Source organism: Haemorhous mexicanus, chromosome 13 (genome assembly GCF_027477595.1).
Source record: "Haemorhous mexicanus isolate bHaeMex1 chromosome 13, bHaeMex1.pri, whole genome shotgun sequence".
Classification (NCBI taxonomy): domain Eukaryota; kingdom Metazoa; phylum Chordata; class Aves; order Passeriformes; family Fringillidae; genus Haemorhous; species Haemorhous mexicanus.
Window position 1 is genome coordinate 15,372,012 of NC_082353.1, and position 27,244 is coordinate 15,399,255.

At 42.9% G+C, this 27,244-nt stretch overlaps 1 protein-coding gene across 1 annotated transcript in view; it reads right to left on the reverse strand.

The window, feature by feature from the left end:
• Positions 1-2,957: 2,957 nt before the first annotated feature.
• Positions 2,958-27,244, reverse strand: part of AGBL1 (AGBL carboxypeptidase 1) — a 378,644-nt gene continuing 354,357 nt past the window's right edge. Inside the window, exons 23-24 of the mRNA XM_059858557.1 lie at positions 3,869-4,004; positions 2,958-3,771 (exon numbers count right to left, since the gene is read on the reverse strand). Of these exons, the coding sequence (XP_059714540.1) occupies positions 3,887-4,004 (118 nt within the window). The 3' untranslated portion in view covers positions 2,958-3,771; positions 3,869-3,886. The remainder of the gene's footprint in view (positions 3,772-3,868; positions 4,005-27,244) is intronic.

Genomic DNA, 27,244 nt, shown 5'->3' on the forward strand with positions numbered 1-27,244 from the left:
AATATTCGTTGCTCCTTTCCGAAACCGTTTCCCCAAGCCCTAATTTTAATAAAGCTGGTTCTCGTGAACATTTGAATATTAAAGCCTTTGGTTACAAAAAAGACAAAAGAGGCATTTTAAAAGACAGCTGGGCAAAGATTACTTAAATGGCTGATATAATTTTGTGTGTCTGTGTGCATGTGTGGATGTGCAGCACCTCTGAGAAAAAGCTTTGTTTGTCTTGGAGGTGTTTCTGTGTCAGTGTGCATGAGGTCAGAGCAGCTGTTATCTGGAGGTGTCAGTGCCTGTCAGGGCAGTGACAACATCAGGGACCCCGGGGAAACATGGTACCTTGCAATATTTTTGAGTGTGGGTGAAAATTTCTCTCAAAACACACCAGAAAGGGCTGAATTTCCTTTGTGTAGTTGCATGCACTGTTTCAGATGTGAAAGGTGAACTGAAAGCTGGAGTGTATTTAAAGATCTTATCCTGGGGAGGGTGTTTTGTATCTTTTATTATGTGTATTCTTCAAGCTTTACAACCTCACCAGCTGGGGCTGATGGTAGCAAAGGAAGAAACAGATTGACTGATTTTGTGCAAAGCACTTCTCTGATGGGGACGATGTACTAAAATCAGCTAAGTATGTCATTTTCCTTCAGCATTGTCATGAAAGATATCCAGTCCTGTGGGGAATTACTAGCAAAGGTTTCCTTATCTTGCCAGCAAGGCCCAGCTTTGGAGGAACCAGAGGACAGTCTGGACTCCACCACCCTTTTATTCCTCCTGCAGCTGACAGCAGAGGTGTCAGACCCACAATGTTTTTTGTTATGTTGATACATCTTGTCAACTCTGGACAGGGCATAGACTCTCTGATTCATATCTCACAGGTTAGTGGATCAGACAGCAGTGATTTCTGCCTTATCACAAATCTGAGGTTCAGTGATCAGTGAGGTGTAAGTATTTCTTCAGATACTTCAGCCTGCCTGGGAAAGATTTACAGCGGTTTCCTTGCTGAAAGGCTTTATACACTGTCAAACCTCTCCTGAGTCAGAGGGCTGCCTATCAATGGGCTGTTATTTGCTCAGAAAGCAGCTGTGTTTCCCCACTAGATGCAGTGGCACAGCCATGATTTGTAGTTGCTGTAAAATGATGATAATCTGTTATTCACAACCCACCAGAGGTGTGGTCACAGGGTTTTGATGAGCTGTACCTGCTGCCCAAGCTATCACAATGCCTGAAAATAGGCTAGAAAATTTGTTCTTCTTTTAATTCACCTGATCTTGCTGTCCTCTTTGCTGTGTCAGTTGCTGACCCTGAAACATCCTGAGGAAGCCTTGGAGAGCTGATCCCAGCCACTGGATCATTCACACACTGGCATTTCTGCTCACCTCTGGTGAAGCTCAGCCTCACACTGACAACCCCAAGTGGAAGAACTGACATGATTTCAATAGTTTCATTCTCTGGATTTGTTTCAGTGACAGATTTGAGCAACAGCCTCCATTCTTAAGCCATTTTCTTCCTAACAAAGAGGCTTTTCAGGAATTCTGAAGCACTCTCTGTCTCTCTTGTGCGGGAGCAATGCTATCTGTGACAATGTCAGTGCTACACTGGGTCCTCTTTCCTCCTGCCAAATCATGTCCTCTAGCCACTTGACCTTAAGAGATGTTCCTCAGCTGACCCCACTCATGGAACAGTCACAGGAGGTCAGCGCTGTACTTTGGCTTGCAGACAGAAGGCCAGAATGCTGTATTTGGAGGTCAGATTGTTGAATTTGCAGGAAAGGAAGCAAAAAGATAATGCAAGAGAGCCTCCAGGCTTCCATGTGGGACCTGGGGTTGTGGAGACAGCTCCTCATTCCCCTGCAATTCCCCTCTAAGCCATTGGGAATGTGTACAGGGCAGTGGGTCTATCTGCAGACATCTGACTGCAAAATTTTAGGATTTATATTCATGCTTTACATAGTCACCAACCCAAAATTAGTAAATAATCCTGCAATTTGACTGCTCCTGGATCATCTCTGTAGTAGATCTGGGCTTCTTTCCCAAGGATAACTCTGCAGTTCCAAAGGCTGGGTGTGAATGGAGATGGGGTGAAGCAGAGGTGAATTTAGGTTTGCTGCCAATGATCCTCAATGCAGTCCAAGGGTTTGGAGCTACCAGTGAGAGGCTGAAGTGGAGAGGGTAATACACAGGGCTGAGTGGTGGCTAAAGTGACCTCAGCCACACTGTGGCTCTTCAGCTGCTTGTGGATCACAAGCAAATTTGGCTTCTTTTTGAGGGGCTGCCCCTCACCCTGCAGCAGAGGAACCCAGCAGAGCAGCAATCATTGCACCTCACTCCTAAAGCTCTCCTTACTCCAGGCGTGGGGGTCCTGCATGTGAATATTTTGGTCACTCATTGGGAAAATCAGAAAACTGACTCTCTGAGAGGAGGCTGAACTTCTCTAGTCAAAGTAAGAGCAATCAGCAGCCAGGTCAAGGGATGAAATCACAAATGCAGTGTGAGAGAGAAGGAGATTTTAAAGTTTTATATAGGGTTTTACCAGCTCCAACCTTCCTACAATGTGCAGGATGGGTCTTCCTTCTTTCTGCATTGGATGGTCTTGTGCTTCCTTAAATTTTCCTAGTGGTTAAAAAATAGAATATTTCTTCAAAAAACTAGGAAGACTATTTTGAACACACTCAGGTTGCAATAGAAATCTGATCTTGAATGGCAGAAAGAAAAGAGAGAAAACAGGATTTATAAAGGCTCAAAGTCAAATATTTATCTTATTTCTTTGCATCTGCTTAAATAATTGACTAGAAGTGGAGAACCTTCCAGGTGAGATGAAGAAGAATAAATTTTTTTTTCAGGAAGACATATAATGGGTGGAAGATTATTATTGGTTCTAAATGCAGAATGAAACCCAGCTTCAGGCCTTCTTTGCTTAGGATGAAAACATCTTTTCATGATTTTTATGCCTAAGAAGGAAAGTGAACCTTTTTCTCCTGTAGTAATTGCATTTTTAGTCACAATTGCCTGTTATCTTTGCATTTCCCACAGGTGGAGATATTGGTTTTCATGGAGGGTTTGCTTTGGCTGTTCATCTCTCAAAACCCTTTGTGATATTATGAAATATCAGGCTGACAAGTAATCAGTGTGGTTTTGGTTTCTTTTCTAATAAACACACATGCACAGGCAGTAATTTGTTATTCAACTCCTGGTTCAGGGTTTAAATTTACTCCAAAAGCAAGCAGCAGCACAGAGAGAGCCCAGGTTAAGGTTCAGGGGAGAGATGGAGCCCCTTCCCAGGGACTGCCCAGGGAGCAGATCCAAAGGCTGGATCTGCTTGTTCACTGATAGTGACACCACAGGTGGGGTCCTGTCCAACTCCCCCCATTCACAGAACTTCAATTTGGGTTTTACGTTTCTTTTTCAGGAAGCTTTTCCTGTATCATTCATGAAGTCTCTTTGTCAGAATGGAAATAATTATAATCACCTACATTTATTTTTCCCTTGTTTGCTATTTTTGCTGAAGTCTGATGAAACGAGTTTGGTCAGCTTCCCATTTGGTAATAGGCAGATTCACTTTCTGATTTTCAGTCACGCACAACACAGCAAGAAAACAGCTCGTGGGGGTGATCAAAACACCTCAATGAAACAATTTCTGCTTATTTTGTTGTTTGTAATTATTCTTTTTCTCTTTTTTCTTCAGCATTGTGGAAATATTGAGTCAAAATTAGGTTGCCAACATCACTTAAGAAGAGATGAAGGATTTTAAATCCCTAGTCAGTGTTAGAATCCATAGGCAGTCCTATTAAAAAAAAAAAGAAAAAAGGAAGATGAAAACATTTATCCTCAGAATCAGCATAATTGTCATAGTTATTCTTGTTATACTTATATTTACCTACCAAGCTCTGAATTTCAGATTACATCCTTTTCCACTGGTGATGGTGAATATCAAGAAGTGTGAAATCAAAGACAGGATGCCTGATTTCTGAAGGGGAAATAAACCAATCCACTTTGCTCTTCTGCTCTGGCCTCAATCTGTTGGGGGGAGAGGAATGAGAAGGTGAAAAGGGCAGGAAAACAATTTCTGAAAACCTGTGCAATGGCTATGGGAGAACAGCAGGAAAACAGGTCTGAATCTGCTTCAAGTATTGTTTTAGCCCTCTGATAACTTCACTCAAACCATCTTTCACCTCCATTTTAGCATCTGCCACCAGAAAAAGAAAGGGAAAGCAGGCCACTGAAGGGGGATGGAAAAGATTTTTCTCCTTCACTTGGGGGTAACCAAACGGAACAGACCCACTCCCAAGGTGAGTCGGGGGCTGTTCGCCTCATCAAAGCCAAATTTGCAGCAGATTTCAGTTCTACAAGGCCAGAACCACCTTTTGTCAAGCAGATCCTGTCCTAGAAGCCTAAAGAAGACCAAAAGTAACACCAGGCTGACAGGGTTGTCAGCAGGCTTGTGTCCATGGGGCTGTGGACACTGAGCAGTTGGCAAATTGCGGGCGCTGTCAGTGCGTGGGAAGAAGGAGGATCCTGGGCTCAAACATCACATCCTCCTGTGAGGAAAAGGGATCTGTGGCATCAAAACTTTCATTCCTTCAGAGCACAGACCTATCTTCCTGTCAGGACTCTGAATTTGATGTGTTTTCAATGCAGTTTTATGTGATGGATGGCTTGGGCCCCCTACAGTTTACCTGCCAAAAGTTAATGTAAATGCTCCAGAAGTTTGCAGAGGAAATGAAAGCCCAGGATGTTTCTGAAGTCTGGGAGATAATTAGCATGATTTACATCCTTGGCATTACAGGAAGCTTAACATTTCTCGTGTTCCCATGAAATGTTGTTGCAGAGGTGGGGGTTTGGGACAATTACGTTGGCTGAAATGCATGGATCAGGATGCTGGTGGAGAGTGGAGCTGCTCACACAGATGGAAAGCTGATAACAGACCAAGGGGGTTTCAGATCCTGCTGCTGCACAAGGACACACTTTTACAGATGCTGCAACTGCTGAGCTAACAATTTTTTTCCTTTGAAAACGACTGCTTTGAGTGGGCAAGTAATGTTTTTGCTATACTTAGAGGTGGCTTATGTGATGGGAAAAAATAGAAGGGCTACTTCATGTGCCAGCACATGAGACTGCCTCCAAGTCTTGCCAGAAAAGGAGAAAAGCACAGCAAAAGTTTCTCAAAATCTTGCTGTAATGAGGAGCAGGTGTGAATTTTGCAGAAAGGCAGGTTGCAGGGCAGCTCCAGGGAAAGGTGACATGCTGTTGTGAAAGGGAAGGAGTACACAGAGGAGTGCAGAGGTAGCAGCCTCTGGAATTCAGGCTGTACGGTTTGACTTGTTGACACATGAAAAACTATTCACTGCTCACCGTTCTCAGAGATCAGTCACCCTCCTCATGGATGGAGACTGAACAGATCAGTGGCAGGATTGCTGTGGATCTGCAAGGTCAGAGGGGCAATGGGGACAGGGAAAACACTGCTGGGCAGATAGGACCATCTACAGAGTGGAAAGCCTCAGTGCTGGAGGCTCTGGGCCAGAAAAAACCCGTGGGACAGTGGCAGACAGAAAGAGGGGATGCTGCTAGAACAGGGGTAATAGATTTCCATCTTTGCAGGTTATTTAGGGAACTAGCCAGTGTAACGGTGCCTTTAATATTTTAAGATATAATTTAACTTCTCATATTTGTGCCCTGCATAACCTCTTCTTGCCTTCTCTCAAAGAGATCCCTTCAGTCCACACCGGTGAGTCGCCATGGAGACTGCAGCCATGTGGTGGAGAGATGTGACTCCACACTGCTGGAGCCTCATCACTTAATTATTTATTAATAGACTTTTACCCTCATCGCCTCAAGAGATATAACATCTTGTTACCAAGGCTGGGAGACAAACAAGAAACAAAGGCACAAAAAAAAAAAAAAGGGGGAGAAAAACACAGACAATTAGAAATAATTAATTAGAAGTACTATAAACATGCCAGGAAATGTAATAGGAGTAGAAATTGAGCTCAAAACCCTATAGGTCAATACTGCTTAGCTGAAAAAATATCTGGCTAGGCAGAGAAAAGACATTCAATGTACAGGGAGGTGAAGTTTGTGGCCAGGATCATTTTACTGGGTGCCCACTCCAGTCTGTTGGGATGGGAAGATGTTTTTCATGTTCTCAGCTGGAAATGAACCCCAGCAGTTAAATCACATTGCCCTGCCTTTAAAACCTTGCCATAAAGATTTTGATCCCCCAGGAATCAGGAATAAGAACGATGGAGACCACAGGACCATGTGGCTTTGATGACCAATTACAATTTTTAAATTGCAAGGAGTCTGGCAAACACTTGTGAAAACTCTCACTCCTGAATTTTTGATTAAAACAGATCTGGCAAATAATAGGTCAATTCATAGGAATGAGCACCAGTTTGTAAAAAAGGTCAAGATGCACAGCAGGATTTCCTTGCTTTGTATTTGTTTTAATTGAACAGCTAATCCAGCCTATTATCACAGAAAATAAGTACAGACATCATCTTATTTCTGTCTCTTTACTTTTAGACTTCTATAAGAGCTACAGCATCAGCAGACCAGGTTATTACTTTTTCTGAAAACTTCTTCCCAATGTAATTAACCCAAAAACTTTCTCATGCCTGCTTCAATTGGTGACTCAACTAAGAGGAGACTGAGAACAAGCTGGAACTCCAACAGAGCTTGTAAGGGGACATCTGTGCCCTCTAGATAAATATCAGACATGACAAGACAATGCACTGGGCCAGAAAAAGGAAAATCCTTTCATAATGTGTCTTCAAAGAGGGGGAAAAAAATATAAAAATACTTCAACCCCAAGCACAATATAAAACAAAACTGGAGGAATTGCATGGCACAGAGCCAAACAAATTTAAGGAACAAATCTAGCAAACAATGAAAGGTAACAGCTCTGACCAAAACCAACCATTAAATGTTAAATGCAGCTCTTGTAACTGACAACACCAACAACTTTAAAGGGCTGTTTTACTAGCATGTGTATGTGTATGTAGGGAATACTTACAGAATACTCACAGAGCTGGCTGAATTTGTATTTCTTGTGTTTTGTTATGGTTTTTATTCTTTAAATTTTTTTTTCCTTGACAAATTTGTACTAATGGAAGGTGAAATTCACAGTCAGGCCAATTGCAGATAAGGAGGTTGGAGCACTTTGCATCTGGTCTGGTGAGCATGAAGGACTGTAAGCATCACCTGCCTGCTTGGCCTCGAAGCAGATTCACCTGGAAACACCTGCTGCCAAACAGGAATGAGACAAAAAGTCTTGTGGTGGTGGACAGAGAGGAGAGGCAGCGGAGGACCAGGAATGGGGAAAGGTTTGCTGGCATTCCTGTATACTTTGAGCAGAGTTTTTATTCTTCCCTTGTTCTCTTTGCTTGTGATGCACTCTCCAGAAAAGTGATGTGCTGCTGGCTGCACAGATACAGCCACACAGTGCCTGTGTGTGGGATCTCAGTGTTAATCCCAAGCATTATTTAGTGTTCAGCCTCCTGGCACTTAAGCATCTGAGAGTCTTTTTGCATTTTTCCTCACCATTTCTTCTCCTGTAAAGAAGGGTGGTGTTTGGGCTTGTATCTACAAATGAGCCTAAAGGAATGACTTCAAGTACAGAGGAAGTACTGAGGCAACTGAGGTCAAAAACTGAAGTCCTGGTCTCCCCCTGCCTGGCACAGCTCAGCAGAGACCCATCCACAACCACCTTTCTTGCCAGTGCTGAAAGAGAGCTGCCTTGTTTGCTTTTGTGCACATGAGACAACCACAGAGGCAAATGATTTTTTCATTTTGATGGGAACAAGGACTCAGGCTACCCCTTTTTCTTTGCTGTTCTACTCTTATCCTCTTGTCACTCCTCCAAGAATTCTGAAGTCTCTGTCAGTTTGTCTGATCAGCCCTGGTTGGCTCAGTGGTGAATTCATGAGAAGTCTTCCTTACCCATCTCCCTAGAGTTTTTTTGAAGCAATTCCTACCAGCTCTTATATTCCCTGACACTAGCCAGGTGATCCTCTAATCATATTTAGTACAGCAAGATTAACCTGTCATTAAAAATATAATTGTTTTTCAATTTGCACTGCTTTCTGAAATGGAGGCTGAAGAGAATGCCAATGCTGTGACTGGAACTTTGCTGCAAAGCCTCTGGCAACAGAAAGCTTATTATTTGCAAAAGAGGGGATCCTAATTGGAAAATATGATGGAGAGAAAATAGTGAATCCCCAGTAATCTCCTTCCAAAATGATAATGCATGTGGTACAATGAATATTAATGTGTCATATTTATGAAATGGGGACACTGAAAAGTGCAAGATAAGTTTTCCTTCTCTCTACATTGTACTTGGCAGATAACAATTGGTGGAGTGACATTCATCCAGAAATTGTTCTCCACACCTCTGTCTCAGACACAGCTGAACAAAAATGCACCCAGAATTTCCCTTGTCCATGATCTTACAACAATCACTGTCCCATTTCTGGCACTCCCTCCCCACAGCCCTCCTCTTGTTCATTACTCATTTAATGTGACACTCCTCACACAGCCCAGCTCACCCCTGTGAAGCCAGGAAGGTGCATGAACTTGCACCAACCCAGCTGGAAATGTGGTGTTATCCTAATATCCACCATCACTACACTCTAAGTACCAACACAGGTGATCTCTGAGAAAGGGAGATGTTTTATTTCAAAATCATTCAACTGGATTTTAGGATCAGGTTTCTCAGTCCCTCTGGACTCTCAAAGACATTGGAACTATGTGAGTCTGTGTTAAGAGAGAAAATTCAAGAACTCATAATCTGTTCCTTCCTGTTTAGATATTAAGTACTAAGAAGTGCCAGAGCTTGTTCTGAAGTCCTTGGTAGAGATGCTGTCACCCAGAGATCCCCCCATATTGGCTAAATCCTTGTTTCTGCACTGTAATTATAGTACATGAAGTTTTTTAGGGACCCTCCCTTAAGTATAGTCATTACCTGTTCTGGCAGACTTCTTTGTAAGTCTTTAAAAAATAATTCCCAGAGAATTGAGGTTTATTGGAGAGACATATTCTTTTACTTACCTGCCCATTCCCAAACTATTATCTTTCTGTTATCTGCTTCCTTTGGAATTAAGCAGTTAACAAAGCTACTGTGTGGAAATGTAGATTTCCCTTGGCACTCCTTGTAGGGAAGAAAGGATAATTTCAGACAGGTTCCCCTTTAGGTAATGCATCTGCCAGAGCTATCTCAGTATTTCTGTAGGACAAATGAGAGTGACAGCCTGGGAGTGCAGGAAAGGGAAGAGCCATCATGCTGATAAAAGACTCAGGGATCTGGACTCACTCTGGCCACAAACTTGGTGTGTGACATCAAGAAAACCATTTCATTTCCCCATTCCTTACTTCTCTACCTGTCAAAAACTTTGCTTTTCCTCAACTCTTTTTCCACTGTGCTGGTGAACATTACAAGCTCTTAGGAATAATCTCTGTCCCATCCTGTCATGTTACTTAGCAGAAGGAAAGGTGGATCTTTGCAGGGGCCTTTAGAAAGCAGAGGTAACAATATCAGAGATGGCAATGGGAGATCACATCCTCAGGACTGCAGAGGTGGCTCAGTGTCTTCTGATGTCAGTCCACACTATCCCCACACAGAACCCACACAGTGCTGCAATCACCATGTGGTCCCAGCAGTATTACTGGGATGATTCACCCACAAAACACTTCATCAGTTTGCACTTGTGAGAGGACAATTTGAAGGGGAGGGTGGCTCTGGGGCTGCCATCGATCTCCACAAATGTTGGGCATGGACTGTGACAGGCAGGTCGTGTGCTCTGGCTTTAAACCTGGTCCTTGCTACTTCTGCTAAAACAAGGTCTCAGCACGTGCAGCTTAGGGGCTCTGGCACAGACAAGAGCCTGTTACCCAACAGAGTGCCACACAGGACACAGAGTTCTGTAGGGACAACAGGACATAACCCATTGCAATGGCTTTAGCATGTGCTTTCTCCACTCTACCTCCAGCAAATGCTAGGCTTTGCAGCCACACGTGCTATTTCAGAAAGCATCTAGCACTGGGAGAAATCAACTCCCCCAGGCTATCCAAAACCTTCAGCCACTGCCATTCAGAGCAATCTCTATATACAGAATAATTATTTTAATCAGGAGATGTGTTAGAAATAGGATATGTGCAGCTGTTGTGTGGTTTCCTGCACTTCCTGGAATGGCTGCCTGGAAAAGTGGATTAAAACTGTAGGTGGAAGGGCAGTTGTCATGGAAACTGCATCACTGGCAGCTTCATTTCAATCTTTTCTTCCTTCTGATAATTTTCTGCCCATTTTGCCACTCTGAGCTGGTACTCTGCTGTCTTGGGTCTCCCTTGCCTTGATCAAACTATCTGTGGTGCCTCAAGTCAGGGTTTGGAAGTGAACCTAGCTGGATGAAACATGGAAAACCAGTGGAGTGGTTGGAAACATGGAAAACCAGTGGAGGGCAAGGCTGTGGCCTCAGGAGTTACTGACATCCATCTTTAACAAGTGCAGCTGAGAGTTAAATTTCAAGACTGCCAAATATAATCTAAAGTGGCCTTGAGAGGATGAATTACCTTCAGTTGATCTTAGATTTCTAGTTTTGCTTTCCCCAAAGCAAAACTCATACTGCTCTGGTGCATCCAGAAAATGTTCCAAAACCCCTAGAGTTTAATGAGCTTTTGTTCACATCATTATTGAGTTAAAAAGAACAAAAAACCCCAACTTTCCAGAAGGTATATTTCTTGTTATTAGCACTTTTCTACTTACTGCTCTAAGTTTTGAAGGAAAACTAAAACCATGAGGTTTCAGAAACCAATCAAACCATCAGAAAAATGAACAATTGGGACTAATGAACCCGAAAATAATTGGTCCAAATGATTGAATAAATATAGCACTTAAGAGTAATGAAGGTACTTAGGCAGCATGGGGACTGAATTCAGAGCTATTTGCCAACTAGACAGCAGTCTAAATCTGCAGCAAATGCTGGGCCTGATTCATCACTGAGTTTTCTATCCCCATGTGACTCTGGAGGCTGTTTTGCAGAGTAATGAATTAAGTCCATTACACAGTGCCTCTGCTCACACCAGCCTGTCACTTCCTGCTCACTGAGGTCTGGCAGAACTAAGTTGGTTTTTACACAAAATTTAAGTATTAATTTATTTTCAGCAGATGCAAGAGGCCATTGGTAGAACACAGCAACAAGAGCAAAGCCCTCACCCATCAGCAAAAAGTGATTTTCCCTGACTTATTACCATTTTTCTGTTGTTACCTGGCCATGTCTGTGGGTTTTTTTTTCTCCCAGCCCTAGTTTTATCAGAGGAACAGAACCACAGACACAAAGATGGGTTTGTCTTGCAGGGTTGTTTTTGCTCTGGGTCCTTAGAGTGCTCTCCAGAGATGTCTGCAGAGGAACACCCTCAGCTGAGGGTCTTGGGCCCACAGCAGTAACTCCAGAGCACAGGACCAGCAGAATTACCTGGCCCTTTCCATTCTACCTTCAAACTCTCACTGTGGAAATGGAAACAGGATTGGGTGTTTCCATGATGATTTAACATTGGAAAGTGCAAGTTCAGCATCACTTGAGATGATTGTATTCAGTGCAGCCTGTTCTTCATGCTACCAGCAGTAGCTGATGGTAACAATGGTCCTTTGCCTACGTGTGTGGCAGTGCCTGCAGTGGGAGGAAGGCTCAGTGGCAGAGATGAACAGCCTTGGCTCCTGCAGGTTCCTGTAAATGAAACACTGCAGCCAAGTGGAGGGAAGAAGGGGGAGGGATGCATAAGGAAGAGCTCAGCTGCAAGGAGAGTTCGACCCCCACACCACTTTCCCTTTCCCAGATGGGGAATAGAGCTCCATTTGTCATGACTCAGAAACCTCATAGCCAGCTACCTGCACATCACACCCACAGCCCTGTGGCTGGGATGTGGAAGGATTTATAAACATGTAGGCTGGACTTTTATTTCCTGATAATCTAGTTTAGTGTGACAAATAGCCCCGTGAACAGGACACCCGCTGGCTCTCGCTGCCCACGTCACTTGGACAGCCTCCAGCTTCCCAGTGCCTGAGGTGTTGGCTTCCTTCCCAGCACTTCCCTCTATCTGCAGCCCTCCAGCAAGTTTTCATCACTCCAGCCTCTCCCGAGGCAGTGACCCTGATGTACCTGTCACATGGTGCTCTGCAGATAGCCGTGGCACTTGGCAATGTGTCCTAGAGCCAAGCACAATTTAGGAACTTAGAGCTTCACTTTCTTTGTCATTCTCTGCTCATCCTTGCTGGTCCTTTCTCTCCCTGCTGCTCCATCCAGGGAGCTCTTGGATGAGGGTGTAGGTTGCTCTCCATACACTTCTCTAACCCTACTACTACCTTGTAAGTGTGATAACCAGCAACCCTTACCACTCTGTGAAATGGGAATGTCATTTGCTTATTCTGTCACACAGCTCCAGGCTCAGTGTCTCCAGCTGTTAAATCCTGTTTAAAACCACTCAGAAGAGAGTTCCAATACCACTTGAACCAGATGCTGGCCTTTATCCACCCCTTCCTCACTACTCAACTGGTTTCCCAGCTCAACCAATTCTTCACCTGCTAATAAATCATGAAGCAACAGAAGGAAACCACATTCTGTTTCAAACAGAACTGTGGCAGCTTGATTCAATATAAACAATCCTGGCACTCCAAAGATTTCCAATTGATGGAATGAGCATTTGGGAGACTTTCTGAGCTCTACATAAGTCAAATGAGTTGGTCTGAACTAATCTTGTGATTTCAGGGGAATCTTCAAAGAGGCCTCAGCCCATCTCAGAGTGCAAAACAATATTACAGCAAGGCAGAATTTACTGAAACTTTCTCCTTTTTTTTTTTTTTTTTTACCAAGCAGCAACAGCAGGATGCACTAAGGTGGGCAGATGGTCCAGAATGTATCATTTTGCTGGGGTAAAATGGGCAAAGCCTGGTAGGTGTGTGCACCTGCAGGAAAGGTGCTCTCCATCACTGAACATGTGCACTGGTGACATTGACACACACATGCATTAATACATGTGACAGGTGACATTGATAGACTCATGCATTGGTACATGTGACATACCCTCATGTGCTGCATCCAAGAGCAAATGATCTTGTGCATCTTTTCATTTAAGACAAACAAATACCTAATAATTTTCAGATTGTGCCTGAAGAATCAGCTATTGCATTCTCTGAAACACTTCTGCCCAGTTCTTATAGAGAAATCATTAGCCTGTGGAAATACTCTGGTTTTTTCAGCAGGGGAAGCCATATGCTCATCCAGAGGCAATTACTCCTCTAATACAAGTTCTATAATAACCTTAAACAGTACTGAATAGCATAATTGTTTGCCTTAATAAATACCTCAGAACACTTTAGCTGCATTGTAAAATGGCTTCACAAAATCCCTTTTCAGCTTCTTCCAGCCTGCCTGTGATATTCTCCATTCTTCTGGCCTTTCTTTTTTCCCTTGGAATTTTGCAGTGATACTTAAGCAGAGATGTTTTGAATCATAAGTGTGAGGAGTTAGGAATTCTTTTCTCTTTCTCTTCTTAATGACTTTTCATCATATGTTGGACCCAAGTATCTATTAGGGTAAAATCAATAACAGCTCCCAGAATAAAGAGAAAATGCCCCAGACTTAATATACTTCATGAACAGCCACTGCAGCTGTATATCCAAAAAGGAAGCTAATAGAGTGGCTCATTCTACAGGTTACTGGTGTTTGAAATAAGTCTATTGCTAAAATCGTTAGGAACAATGTATTTTAACATTAGAACCAAAGTAGGGCTCGTGCTTCTGTGCCTTTACATGTACATCAGAGCAGCAATGATTTCTCTGGTCTCAGTTCTTAGTGTCTGAGCACCTGTGCATGCTAGAATTGATAACAGCCAAACAATATCCTTCTTCCTTTCTTCATCCCTGAGGGAATGCATGGGAAAAGCTGTATGCTGAGTGACAAGGACAGATAAGGACTGGAGAAACATGCCCCGTTGTTGGGACTTCAACATCCCACTGCCTGCTCATGTCAGACTGGAAGCAAAGGTCAATGACCCTCTGCTATTTTCTAATATTTTTCCTTTTCTAATATTTCAGGTAGATCCTGTACTCCTTTCTCCTCTGAACGCAGTGAAGGAGCCAGTGAGTTGGGAAGGATCCTCTGGTTGACAAGAGCTGTTATTTAAAATAAAATTATTCATCTGAGCACTGAAAGTTCACTGACGACCAGCTGAGTGACACCCATGACACTGAGCTTGCATGTAAATGCAACCTTTGTTCTTTAGGACTGGCTGGGTCAGGCACACACAGAGAGCAGCAACTCTGTTCCCAGTCCCTCCCATGAAGAGTAGGGCACAGCAGGACTGCTGGCTGAATATCAATCAGGTTGCTCCAGAGAAAATAGTGGGAAGATATTCCTGCTCTCCCTCCCAGGTCCTGCATGGGACCCATCCAGAATACAAAACACATCCCAAGTCCAGGAAACTGCAACCAAAAACCACCCAGAGACATAAATGTTGTGGTTGCAGCACATTTTAATAGTATGTAGATGGACAAAACAGCAACAGCATTTATAATTCAGGAACATTAAAGAAAATATAGCACTTGCTGGAAAGCACAGTGGTGCTCTCCATCTGCCTTATCACTGGACTCCAATGGTTGGGTGCCCACAGACCTTTTGCATTAAATTTTACATTGATTTTTATGGCCAGTTATTACATGCAGTGTCTGAGCACTCCAACTGCTCTGTCTCCTCCCTGGTGTGGTATGAAATAAAGTTCATGGCAGTGGTGAAATGGATGGCTCGGACCAACTCCAAAAGCGGGGGTTTATCAGATAATTATTTGAGGGGACTCAGAAAATGTGGTCTTTTATGTCTACATATAAAAACTGCATTAGGTTTGGAAAGAGCCAAAACATGTCATATCATGGGTTCCCAGGGCTTATTACTTCAGCCCCTTTTGTCTTTCCTCCCTTTCCCTTCCAGAGGAGCATTTCTAGGCCTTTGTTTCACTGGGAGGAGGCCAATTCCAGCGTCCCATCACTCACAGCCCAAGGAGAAAAGGATGCACTGGTGTATCCCTTTCTGAAGCCCAAAATTTACTGAGGTGGATGCTGAAAAAACACGAGTTTTATAGCAGCTGGCAAACCCAGGGTCTGCACATCTCCCTTTATAAGCTATTATGTGACTTTCAAAATCAAAAGTGTCAAGGCTGCCTTCCCAGGAACTTGGTAAGAGGTGTTCATAGTGCCTTACTCTGGGACCTTCCCTGCAGGAAGAGGGACAGACTTTTTAGCAGGGCCTGTTGTGAAAGGACAGGCAATCATGGTTTTACATTAAAAGAGAGTAGATTTAGACTATAGGTGAGGAAAAAATGGTTTAGAATGAGGGTAGTGAAACAATGGCACAGGATGCCCAGAGTTGGTGGATGCCCCATCCCTGGAAGCATTCAAAGTCATGTTGGATGAGCCCTTCTAGCTGAGCCTTTCCTGTTCACTGAAATGACCTCTAAAGGTCCCTTTCAGCCCAAACACCTCTGTGGTCCTGATAGAGGCTGTTCTCATGATGCCTTCAAGGAGAACAGCACTCTCACCAGGAAGGCTTAGCAGATGTTGGATTTGCATAGGCTTGGACTTCATATTTCCATATTTCAGGATTCTTTTCCTTAAAAAGACTTCACCACCAAAATAATAATTAAAACAGAGTGTTGAAATGTTTTCTACGGCGCAAGTAATGAGTTAAAAAGAAATGGAAAAATTCCACTGGTTTTCTACATGACATTTGCCTCTCTGGGGTACAACCAGGTGCTGGCTCAGCCTGGAAGGGGGATCAGCATTGTTGGACTCTTACTGGGGGAATTGTGCCTTTTCCATACATCTCATTTATATCTATCTGAAAAGAGCTGGGCCCATTGTCTCAAAATTGCTTTGAGCTAGGACAGGATGAGGCAGGCTGTGGATACATGAGCTATTAGAGCTATTAGTGATGGTGATGTTAGACAGTATCGCTTGTCTGTCTGCTTTACAGTTATAAATGTGCATCATTTAAAATACAATAAGGGGCCAGATGCTCAGCTGGTGCCTGACATCTATCCACCAGGCTCTCACTGCCACAGCTTCAGCATAAATCACTGTCTTTACAGGCAGGGTGTGTATATATATATATATATATATATATATATAACAAAAAGTAGTTGCTGGTTTTGAGATCCAAGTTATGTCCATGACATGTGAATTCATGGGATGCCCACATCTCCATGGAATGCTGTGTCATTGTGCATACAATGCTCTGAGATTACAAACTGGAATTTGAAAGGAGGGTCCAAAATATTTAAATAAGATCTTGTTACTAAAAATATTCCATGAATGCTTGCTTGTTCAAGGACAGAAATTTTAAATTATTTTATTTTTAACATGCTAGGGACCAAGTAATCTCTTTTCTGCCAGCTTGGGCATCTTACTTCTACAAATGCCAGTTTAAGATGAGCAGAGGAAGATGAAGAGCTCTATGAATCATACTCCTTGGGTTCATGTCAACTATGTGCTTGCATAATGCCTCTGAACCAGCTGCTCAGTATTATCTCTAGTTTCTAATCCTCTAATTTCAGAGTTCTTTTGTGCAGATTATTGCTAAAAACTTCATGTAATTAATATCAATTATTTAGATTTGCAGTTTAATCAGTGTCAGATATTTTCCAGCTCAGAAAGCTGTGCTATTCCTGTTGCTGTTATTATTAATTTCTAGTCTCGGTCACCCAAATAGATGATAATAAATATAAATGTAGATTCATTTGATACCAGGACTGTGCACAACATGAGCTGATAAAACCCAGGAAATTCATGAGAATCACATTTTTATTCCTGTTACTCTGCCTGAACCTGTCCAGTCTGACAAATCTGGTCTCAGAGAAGCTTCAGTGTCCCTTTGTTGCCAGGTAGAAGGTGCAGTCAATTTAGTTTGCTGTTGAACCACACGGAATGAGCACATATTTAAATACTACACTTGCTCACACAAATGATGCCTTGCTCCTCCTCCTGCTCCAGATCATTCTCAAATCTAGATCAGGACCCTCATACTGTTTTGTTTAAAAATATGATCAGCTGTGACTGCGGGACATGAAGTGCAGTCATAGGATAGCCAATATATATTTATGCCCATTATATTAGGAAACACAGCCACATTTCTTCCAGATCCAGAGTCAGATGGATAAGGCCCCATGACCTAAGGGTTAAGGGAGAGATTTCCCAGAAAAAAACCAAACATGTGGTTTACCCAAGGACGTGCAGGCTCGTGCTGGCAGCTCAAGGGGTGAAGCTGATGTCCCTCTCACAGGTTCAAGTCTCACTCCTGAATTGTCTCACATTTTACCAACTCTGACTATTCAGCCACAGACCCCTGACTCCTCTCTTGCAATTCCTGGCATCAGATGGGTCAAGATGCTGCAAAAATTAACCCTGGCAGATGTAACCTTGTGTTCAAGACTGGGAAGCTGGAGGAGGGAAAGCCAGTGCCTGGAGGATGGAAGATGGAAGAGAACACCTTTGGACCTCACAACTTGCCTTAGGGCAGCACAACTACAGCACAGGTGGGGGCAGGAGATGAGTTTTTGCCACTGCCAGCAGATTTCCCAGGTTTGAGGCTGTCTGGGATGAGCAAAATTGAAATGTGTTCCTATGAGAGGATATAGAAATACTTTATTTTGGTAAATTTTGAAGCTAAAAAGGCAAAAGTAGGTAATGCAATAGCCTCCTAAACTATTGTTTTGTGACAAACTGTTAAGGTGCCTCATTTCATCCCAGATGAGTTTGCCTTTTTAATTTTGGGTTGTATTATTTATTAATTTATTTTTGAAGTTTTACTTTGTACATCATCCAGCCATTTACTTGTATCTGAAAAGACAGAAATTCTTTTTTTTTTACTGATTATAAGAAGTTCCAGCTGGAATTTTATGGGAAAATTCTATGTCCACATGCTCTGCAGACAGTTACAGGAATGTACTATGCTGGTGGGGAGATTCTCCTCATCAGAAGTGTAAGGTTTTTCCTTTATTTCACCAAACTTCTTCTAGCCAAGAAGAGAAAGAGAGGCAGGTAGAATGTCACAGTGCTTATACTTGCAGATGTGTAAGAAATTGTAACTATGACTTGGTTTAATTTAGAAGTACCTGATTTTTCAGCCTTAACACCCCATTCAAGGGAGCATTTTCACATAATGCAGGACTTATTCTTCCCTCAGTGGGGCTATAACTTAGAGGGATTTGATGCTTAACTCCTACTCGGGTGTTCCAGAGTTGCAGTGACTGCTGGCACTCAGGTGTGGGGGATCAGACCTGGGCAGAGGTGAGTTCCCCAGGCCATGGACAAGCTCACAGGCAGGAGAGACAGGGGGCCTGACTTGCCTTTAGAAAGGCTCCAGGGTGATGAAAGTTAGTGTCCTGCTTGCCTTTTCCTTGATCCTGAACAAAACTGCCAGTCTTAACTTTTCAGTCCGGTAAGTGCATGCAGAAAATGTGTTTCTATCAGAAAAAGTTGGGGGGGAAAAAATAGAAATTCATGTCCCAAGTGATGACTGTTAATAATAAACTCATCATTTTGGAGTGAGAGAATGTGGCTTTCTACACTTTCTAAGAGAGAAACAGCAGAATAGGACAGAAAGAATACTGTCTCCAAATGCTATACATCATTCTCTTTAAATGTTAATGTTCCATTTCTAGCTGAACAAATAAACCTCTACAAGTTGGATGCAAGTAGCACTAATGAATCAGAGTGCAGACCAGGAAAACAAAGAACCAGACTCTGACTGCAAAAAAGCATCTTTCAAGGAATAAAAAAATAATTAAGTCATTATTTAAAAATTGTTCCAGTAATGTGCTGTGAACAAAGGGCTGTTAGCTTGAAAGGACCAAACAGCTTTTATTTCAGAGTACTTTATTTGCTGCAGGACTATAAACAAGATCCCCAGCAAACCCTTCAGAGTATGTCTTATTAAAAAATTCAGAAGCCTTTTTCCCATTTACCATTTCCTTGAAATGGTTTTTTTTTTTTGGTGTGTTTTCCTCCCTAATGTATTTATAGTGAGTGTGCAATTTCCACGTGGTTTAACATCCAAGTCAAAATCAGGTGGATGCAGGCAGCAGCTCTTCATGGCTTTGCTTTTATGGCTTTCATTGAGCTCCTGGTGCCACGAAACCCATTGCAAAGATTAAGATAATGCAAGATCTGATCTCATATATGCTCATGTTGAGTGTAGTGTTGAATGAAAACCCCAGGCTATTTTCATCATCCAGGCTCTCAGGTTTATTATCTGTAACATATTCCTGCCTAAAAGCGCTAACCAGGGTTGTGTTAGACACTAAAGAGGCACCTGGAGTTCTTGCCCTCAGGAGGAGCTAAATTGGACAAAACCAGAAGGTGATGAGAAGGCAGAGATGAAGTGATGCTTCCAGGGATGCAGAGCAGGCCAGTGGTACAGATGTAAATTTAATAACTGTGTCGTGGTGGCAGTGCCTTCAGGGATGACACCGTGTGTTTTCCAGGGAGCAAAGTGGTTTGTTTTCCCAACTGCACAACTCAGGAAGTTTGTATGACTGCATCTCCCATGCTGAGAGGGATCCCAGAGACCTGCTCAGGGCATCATTCTTTGGTGGCACTTTCTCCTCTGAATTCCTTCTGATGTCCCAGTGTCCTGTCTGTGGAATGACACTGCTCAGTCCTGCCCAAGCTGCTGAGAAACCTTGAGCCAGTTCTAGAAGGCTCCTGGTCTTGTGAAAAAGATGTTAAAAAAACACAGTCATAGGTATCTCCTCAGGACAGCTGATTCCTGTGTATTACAGGAATTTCAGTCTACTTTCCCCACCCCCATTTTTGTGGCCTTTAGAATAGGCTGAATTCACTCTCAAAATCACTGTCTTTATGGAGCTTCTGGTTGCTAGCCAGTGCTCCCCAAACTTTTCAGTTCCTGTTCTTGACAGAGAAAATTCAGCAAAAAAAGGAGTGATTTCTGAAGAAGGACCCCAGCATTTTGAAATTTCTCATTCAATGAAATTTCCCTTCCTAAACTACTTTTGTAAATTTCCCCATTGCAACATTTTTTTGTGAATAATATAATTCATATGAGAGCCAACACAATGAGGCTGAAACAAAGTGCTTCAACCTTACCCAAGCAGAATGTTAAATAAAAGTCAGATGAAATTGATATTGTCCCTTGAAACACTCAGATGCTCAGAATCAGCATTTTCTCATAGAAAGCTGTTCCATATCCCCTGCTGGCAGCAGTCTTAGAGACATCAGCTTTTTCTGGAAAAGCTCTAAGAGCTGGGTATTATTATTGTTATTATTATAATCAATAATATGCAGAGGAAATGGAGCTGGAAAACAGAGGCAAGAGGACAGATTCTGCTACAGCTTTCTATACCCACCAGTACTATGGTTTTGAATTCACAGAGGTCCAAAGGAGAGGAGACTTCACCTCTGCAAAACACTGTTCATCTTTCTCTGCCTCTGTGTTTCTATTGATGAGTACATCAGGCTCTCTCAGCTCACTCTTCCACTCTGGTGGATTCATTCACATGCCACCACTGCCTGGCATGACATCAAAACTAACCCCTTAATGCTTTATTTGTGGCTTTTGCCATTATTTTTTTTTTTTTTCCATTTGCATAGAACAGAAAGGTAACAGGGATGATCAGAAGAAGGAAGTCTTTGGACAGCACTTCAGTTAGCTAAGTGGACTCATACAGGATGACAAGGCCACTGGCGTTTGTGAGCTGTGCAGATTCACTCAAAAATCTGGATGACAAGTGCAATCTAAAACTCTTTAGGAGGGATGTCAGCACACACAGACAGTTGTGTGCCTGCTGTGTGAGCAATCCCATTAGGAGGCTGAGCCTGGATGGCAGGGAGAAGTGGGAATGAGAGTGGGGCAGGGTGGGTTGGTGTCTCATGGCATGAACCGCTCTCTCAGGTGTCAGAAGTGAGTTTATACCAGAGTTTAGAAAACCAGGCATAACTCTGTCTCTGAGGGTTCCCATTCCATCTGGGCAGCCTGTGACTGACCATAGCACTGTTGCTGCCTCCATGCGCCATCAAGTCCCCAAATTAAAATTATTAATATATTTTCCTTCAGAAGGGATTATTGACACATGTGGCTTAAACACATCCTGGTTCTTCATGCATGAAATGTTTTGTCTTCCCCTTTAAGGAATTTACTGCCTCACTGACCTTTATGTTCTGCAAAGAAGCATTTTAATCTCCCACACTGCTGGGCTGCTAAGTGGTTTCTCATTTGACTTGTGCTGCTCAATGGTCTTTCCATGTTGACGGGCTCTATTAAGTCACTGGGAGTTAGTCTGAAACTGTTCTAAGCTGTTATTTCCAGTAATAACACTTCTCTTTCTTCCCCAGGTTCACCACGCCCACAGGAGGTGGGAGGAGACGTGGAAGCACAAATTCTCATTAAAAGAAAAAACAATTTTCTTTGGGAATAACCTACCTCAAGGGGACCAGAAAGGGTCAGAGCACTGGTTCCAGTATGAGCCAAGTTGAGACTGGAAATCTTTAAATTAATCAATTCTCCTATTGAGGACTTTCCCAAATTGGTATTTATCACTCAGAGCCTGTCAGGAAGTCTCTGTGAGTCTAGGGAGTGTGCCAATATGTTATGGATGATGTTGTAATTGTTCACTCCTGACAGCATTGTCTCTTCGTGTAGAGTTTGTACATAAACAACTCGTGAGTGCTCATCCTTCAGCATTATTTTCTGTGTATTAGTCACTAATCATGTGACTTCTTTTCCTTGAAAGGGGGGGAAAAAACAGGAAGAAACATCTTAAGAAAACTCCCCATGGAAGACAGAAGAACGTTTTCTTCCCTGAATTCATCGTCATCACATAAAATTTGGGAACAGGCAGGTTGTGTGAACTGCATGCAGGAGACAAAGTCAGCCCACCCAGCAAGGGGTGAGTGAGGTTAGGACTGGATGTGCAAATGGCAGAGCTGATCAGTCAGCCCAGGAAATTCCCTGGCTCTTCTATCAGAGAAATCCAAATGAACCTTTCCCACCATTCTCTGCTGCTGCTTTATCCTCTCTGTCTCTTGGCTTGGCTCTGCATTCTGGACCCAGAAACCCAACACCAGGGACAGCCCTGATGGTGTTTCCAAACTCTTTTTTTTGTTTTTTTTTAGTTAGAGATGGTGAAACAAAACCCTCTCACTGTGAGGCCTTTGGTGCAGCTGCCCTGCATTGCTCAAGTTCTTGTGGGGTAGAAATAACTGCAAACTGTTCACCAGTTCCACCCTGTCTTTTCCCTCTGTGCCCATTATATAAGGCTGTTTTGATAAGCCTGTGTGATGAAATCATATACACATATAGTACAATAATAATATCAACCTCATAATGACTGGGGAGAGGAGAAAAAATGTCGGCTTTATCAAAAAAATGATCTCTTTTAACAACAAATTGTAACTAATTAGACTTTGAATGGGAAATCAAATGAAAGTGCATGAAGGCTCAATTTTCCATACAGCTGACGTTCTGACCTTTTTAGGAGTGGAAAAGAAAATTATTTTTAATTAACATGACTAATCATTTCCTGTCATTTTCAGATAATTGGCTTTGTCGAAAAAAATGAGTTGTTTTGGGGGAAAACTGGGGAGGGTGACAGTGGCAGCTCTACTGGCATGTTTAACCTTTTAGATTCTGCCTGCAAAAGGAATTTTGAATCCTTGTTATCATGGCAAAACGGCTTTATATGGAAATTTGGTGCCCTACGCCTCTTCCTTTCCATATGGCTGATACAAATTCATGCATAGGGAAAAATTTGACACACTGCTAGACTTCTTTCACTTTGAAATAGTCTCTTATTTAAAAAATGCAGTGGTGATTTAGCTAACCAACTGTTGTCTAGTGCATCTTGAGGTCATGCACGTGATCTGGGACAGAGGGTCAAATCCTGGAGTCCTCAATAGATTCTTCTCTATCTAGTTGGGAATTTGGCTTGAGTGTAGCCAACTTTTATTCTGACTGAACAACAGGCAATTGAAAGTGGCCAGACCAGTGCTGTAAAGACTGTTTCATTGTACCTGCTTGCTGGAAATGTGGAAAATAGAAATCCTAGGAAAACAGAAATCCTGGGCCATGAGGTATGAGCTCAGTCTCTTTTAAGCAGCAATGAAACCTGGTGTGTTGGAGGCTTTCCTAGGCAAGCGCTGTGAGATTTTAATGCACACTTCAAGGGACAGGCAGAGTTGTTGGAGAGAGACCTAAGGAAAGCAGGAAGATCAAAAGACTGAAACACGACCTGCAAGCAAAGACTGAACAGCCTGGGATCGTTCATCTAAGAGAAGAGAAAAATCAGTGGGGATCTTAAGTTTTGAATAACATTAAAAAGACACTCAGAAAGGCGGTAATCTGTCCTCTGCTTTCAGTTAGTGGGGTTAGTAGAGCGAGAATAAATTGCAGGAAAGTCTCAGAAGAGATATTAGGAAAAACTTTCAAGTGATGAAGAGAGCAGAGCACCAGGAACTCAGTAGAGTCCCTGCCTCTGGTAGTTTTAAATGGGACAAACATCTGTGAGGGATGACAGGAGGACAGTTCACCCTGCCTTGGGGCAAGGAAATGGATCTCCTGCTCTGCTGAAGTCCCTTTCAAATGTGATTCCCATCATTGTATAGGGCAAAGCATTCCTGATTGATATCAGCAAGGAGGATAAGGCTCTAAAATAATGAGCAGGTTTTGAAACAGAAGGAAGACATAAGCATGTAGAAGGTGAGCAGCAATCAAGATTGGATGTAAAAGCAGCCACCAAAAAAGAAATGTCACCCTTGTGAAGCAACTGAGTCAATACACACAGAACCTTTGTCCCAGCAAGGAGCTGCTCTAGCCTGGTGCCTGCCTGTGCAGTGCTCTGCTGGGTCAGGATGCTCAGAGGCTTCTCAGGCTCTGGGGTTGTTCCTGGTACAGCCATAAAATAGGTCCTGATACAATTTGCTTGACGTGATGTTATCTGTGATCTTTGGCCAACGTGGATTGTGGGACCAGGCTGGTGGCATTCACCCTGGTGTCTCTTGGAATGGCAGTGATGGAGTCACTGACACAGGGAAGGGACAGCCCAGCCTCTTGCTCCTTTATTTAGAAAGAAAAGGAACTAATTTCATGGTTCTTTCATTCAACCCCTATGAAAAATAAACCCAGAAAAAATTTGGTTTATATTAAATTTATACCTCATATAAAAGAAATATCTTTGACTTTCAATTTTTCCAACCCCCTTTTTCTCCCGTTGCCTCCACTTACAGAGCACTCCAGCTTCAGTAGGATGGGGAACGAGCAGGATAAATTCCTAAACTCTATAACAGCAGCAACTCCTGTTCTTTCCTCTTATTTAACTGACATATTCCATAGCTGAGAAATCCCCTGTTTTACTGATATCAAAACCGTGGAGTCATTTCTATTCATGAAACAGATCAGAACAAGTTCCACTAATGACTAAGAGATGTATTTGGGAGTGGAGAATTCTGCAAATTAGCAATCAAACACAATAAAAAGAATCAAAGGTACTGCATTACAAAATACACTTTGTTCATTTATTTTAACAAGTATCACTTATTTTCAATTATTTACAGTGCTAGTTAGTGTGCTCATAAAGTACTGTGGCATATTGAGTTAAAAGTAATGGATTCTTAGTGCTGGGAAATCTCTGCAGAGCACTCTGCTATTAAACACTGGTAGGAATGGAAAGGTAATGTTATGGTGGGCTGCTTTCTAGGCTTTTTTTGCTTGTTGTGGAACAAATTTTGATGGGGTGAAGATAATTGGGTCTGCAGATTAAGGGAGTTAAGAATTAGTTCAGTTCTCACCGTGAAGAGCTTTGTAAATTCCCACATCAATCTTTATGTCTTCCAGCTCATCTCTCCCTTTAACAAATCCAGCATTCAGGGCCTTATCTCAGGGTGTCCTTTCCAGTCTGAATTCTCTGGCTTTCTTCAGCTGCTCATCATTTAAAGACAGTTATTTTTTTGGCATTTCATTTCCTGCTTTTTTCCTCCTCTTCTTGCATCTTTTATAGATGGTGATAAATGTGAATAACAATGTGCCCAGTGTGAAAGACAGAGTGTAAAACCCAATTCCATTCGATTTCTCTTTTATTCTAACTTTAAGCCTCAGATTTGCCCATGTCTCACTCCCCTGGACCTGTCACCTAAATTAAATAGTGACTTCTAAAACTGATTACTGGGAAGAAATAGATCTCAGAAGCAAAGAACCAAATGGCATCTTAAAGAAAATTTCCTAATAATTGTTGAAACTCATTTAAATTTTACTCCCCACCTCTGAGATATAGAAGCAGCTCAATGCTAATCAGAAAAGGGAGAAAAGTGACCTTAATTTCGGATGATCTATTTTCAAAATCCTGTTGAAGGCAGCAAAAAGCTGTAATGATTTGCACACCGTGGAAGTGGCAGAGCAGGAGAGGGGCCGGCAGGCAGGGAGTGCTCAGACACTTGTCTGCTTTGGTGCGTCACTGCTGACACCTGCTGTGGGGCTGCCTGGCACTGCCACTCCCTGCAGCTGGCAAAGGGCTGCTCCTCCAGCCTGGCCAAGGGAGCCCAGCTCCCTCAGGGCTGGCTGTTCCAGCCTGGCAAAAGGAACCCCAGCTCCCACAGGGCTGGCTGTTCCAGCCTGGCCAAGGAACCCCAACTTCCACAGGGCTGGCTGTTCCAGCCTGGCCAAGGAACCCCAACTTCCACAGGGCTGGCTGTTCCAGCCTGGCAAAGGAACCCCAGCTCCCACAGCAGGAGGGGCAGCCTGTCCACACTGGGAGGAATGAAGCAGGTTTAACAGCAAGGAAAAAACTCAGCTGTCCATTAGGGGAGGAGAGGCTTTCTCCAGCTGTATGCTGCCTTTTTTTTGTCTTTCTTTTTTTTTTTTCAGTATTCAGGTTTTTTGCCTGTTTTTCAATATTTGCTTGACATCTTGATAACCTGAGGGTTTTTTTCACTATCACAGGCTCTGAAATGGAAAGGACTGAGCTGCCCTTGGACTCTGGCCAGGAGAGAAGGGATCAGCAGCAGGTGATGCTGTAGTCAGAGCTGATAGATATTCAGGTCAAGGTTGGTTTAGAAATAAAAGTGACCAGCTCAGGCAATGGCTGTTTTTTTAGCACATCTTGCTTGCTCGTATGGGTTAATCTGGTTGGTGGCTTCCTGCCAACATGTGGGAGTTGCTCTGGCAAAAAGTGTGGTTTTCTCTGTGTTCCTGCTGTAAAATGAGGAGTTCTCACCTGCCATAAACCTTCCTGCTGTAAAAAGCTGCTCAGCACAAGGAGATGCCCAGCAGAGTTATCATCGTTATCAGATGTGACACAAGAAGCATTTAGCAGGAGCCAGCTTCCTCTGGCACGGTGTTACAGAGAGGATTCTGATGGACAACTTGCATTAACATCATAGACCTTGGGAGAGGAAAAAAATAGAAGAGCATTTTCTCTTTTAATGGATGTTTGATAAAAGAACAGAGGCAGGTAATGGCTAGATTTGCTTTGTTAAGCAAGTGCCCAGAGTATTTGCATTTGATAATTGTTCCTGCAAAATTTGGTGTGAGCTGAACATCAGCTTAGATTTCCTGTGCTTCTCTTTTCTTCCTGTGTGGAGTGCCAGAATGTTAAATAGCTTCAGTTCCATCATGCCAGGTCCATCTTGAGCTCTGGTCATTCTTCCACTGAGTGGCAAACCAGATGCCATCTCACTTTGAGTGGGGTCAGGGGGCAGAAGTCCTTCAAGAGACACATCCCTGGGAATTGTGCTGCACAACTCATCCCCCTGCCCCAAACAAAACACACCACAAGTGTCAGAACATTGCTCCCTGTTATTAATCCTATTGTGATTACTGCACACACAAAGATACTTGAGGGTTTTCTGATTTCAATTACGATTATTATCTCTTCTGAGAGATGTTTTCTCTGCTGTTGGGAAATCTGCTCTGGAACAGCAGCAGACAGCAGTAAATAGTGTGGTTTGTATTAACTGTGCACTCCTGCTGGCCTCCCCTGCCTCGTTGAGGGTCCCCTGCTTTGTCTCCCTCTATCAGAGATGGTGGGAGACTCTAAAAATATGCTGCAGGTAGCAAGGGTCCACATTTAATTTGCACCATCTTTTGAACTAAATGAGCCAAGCCGAAGTTGAGATTTTCACTTTGCAAATGTCATCACTAAGAATTTTTCTCTCAAGAACTTTTGCTAGATGTGAAAACAAGTCAAATACATTTGTCCCAGGCCTATCAAGC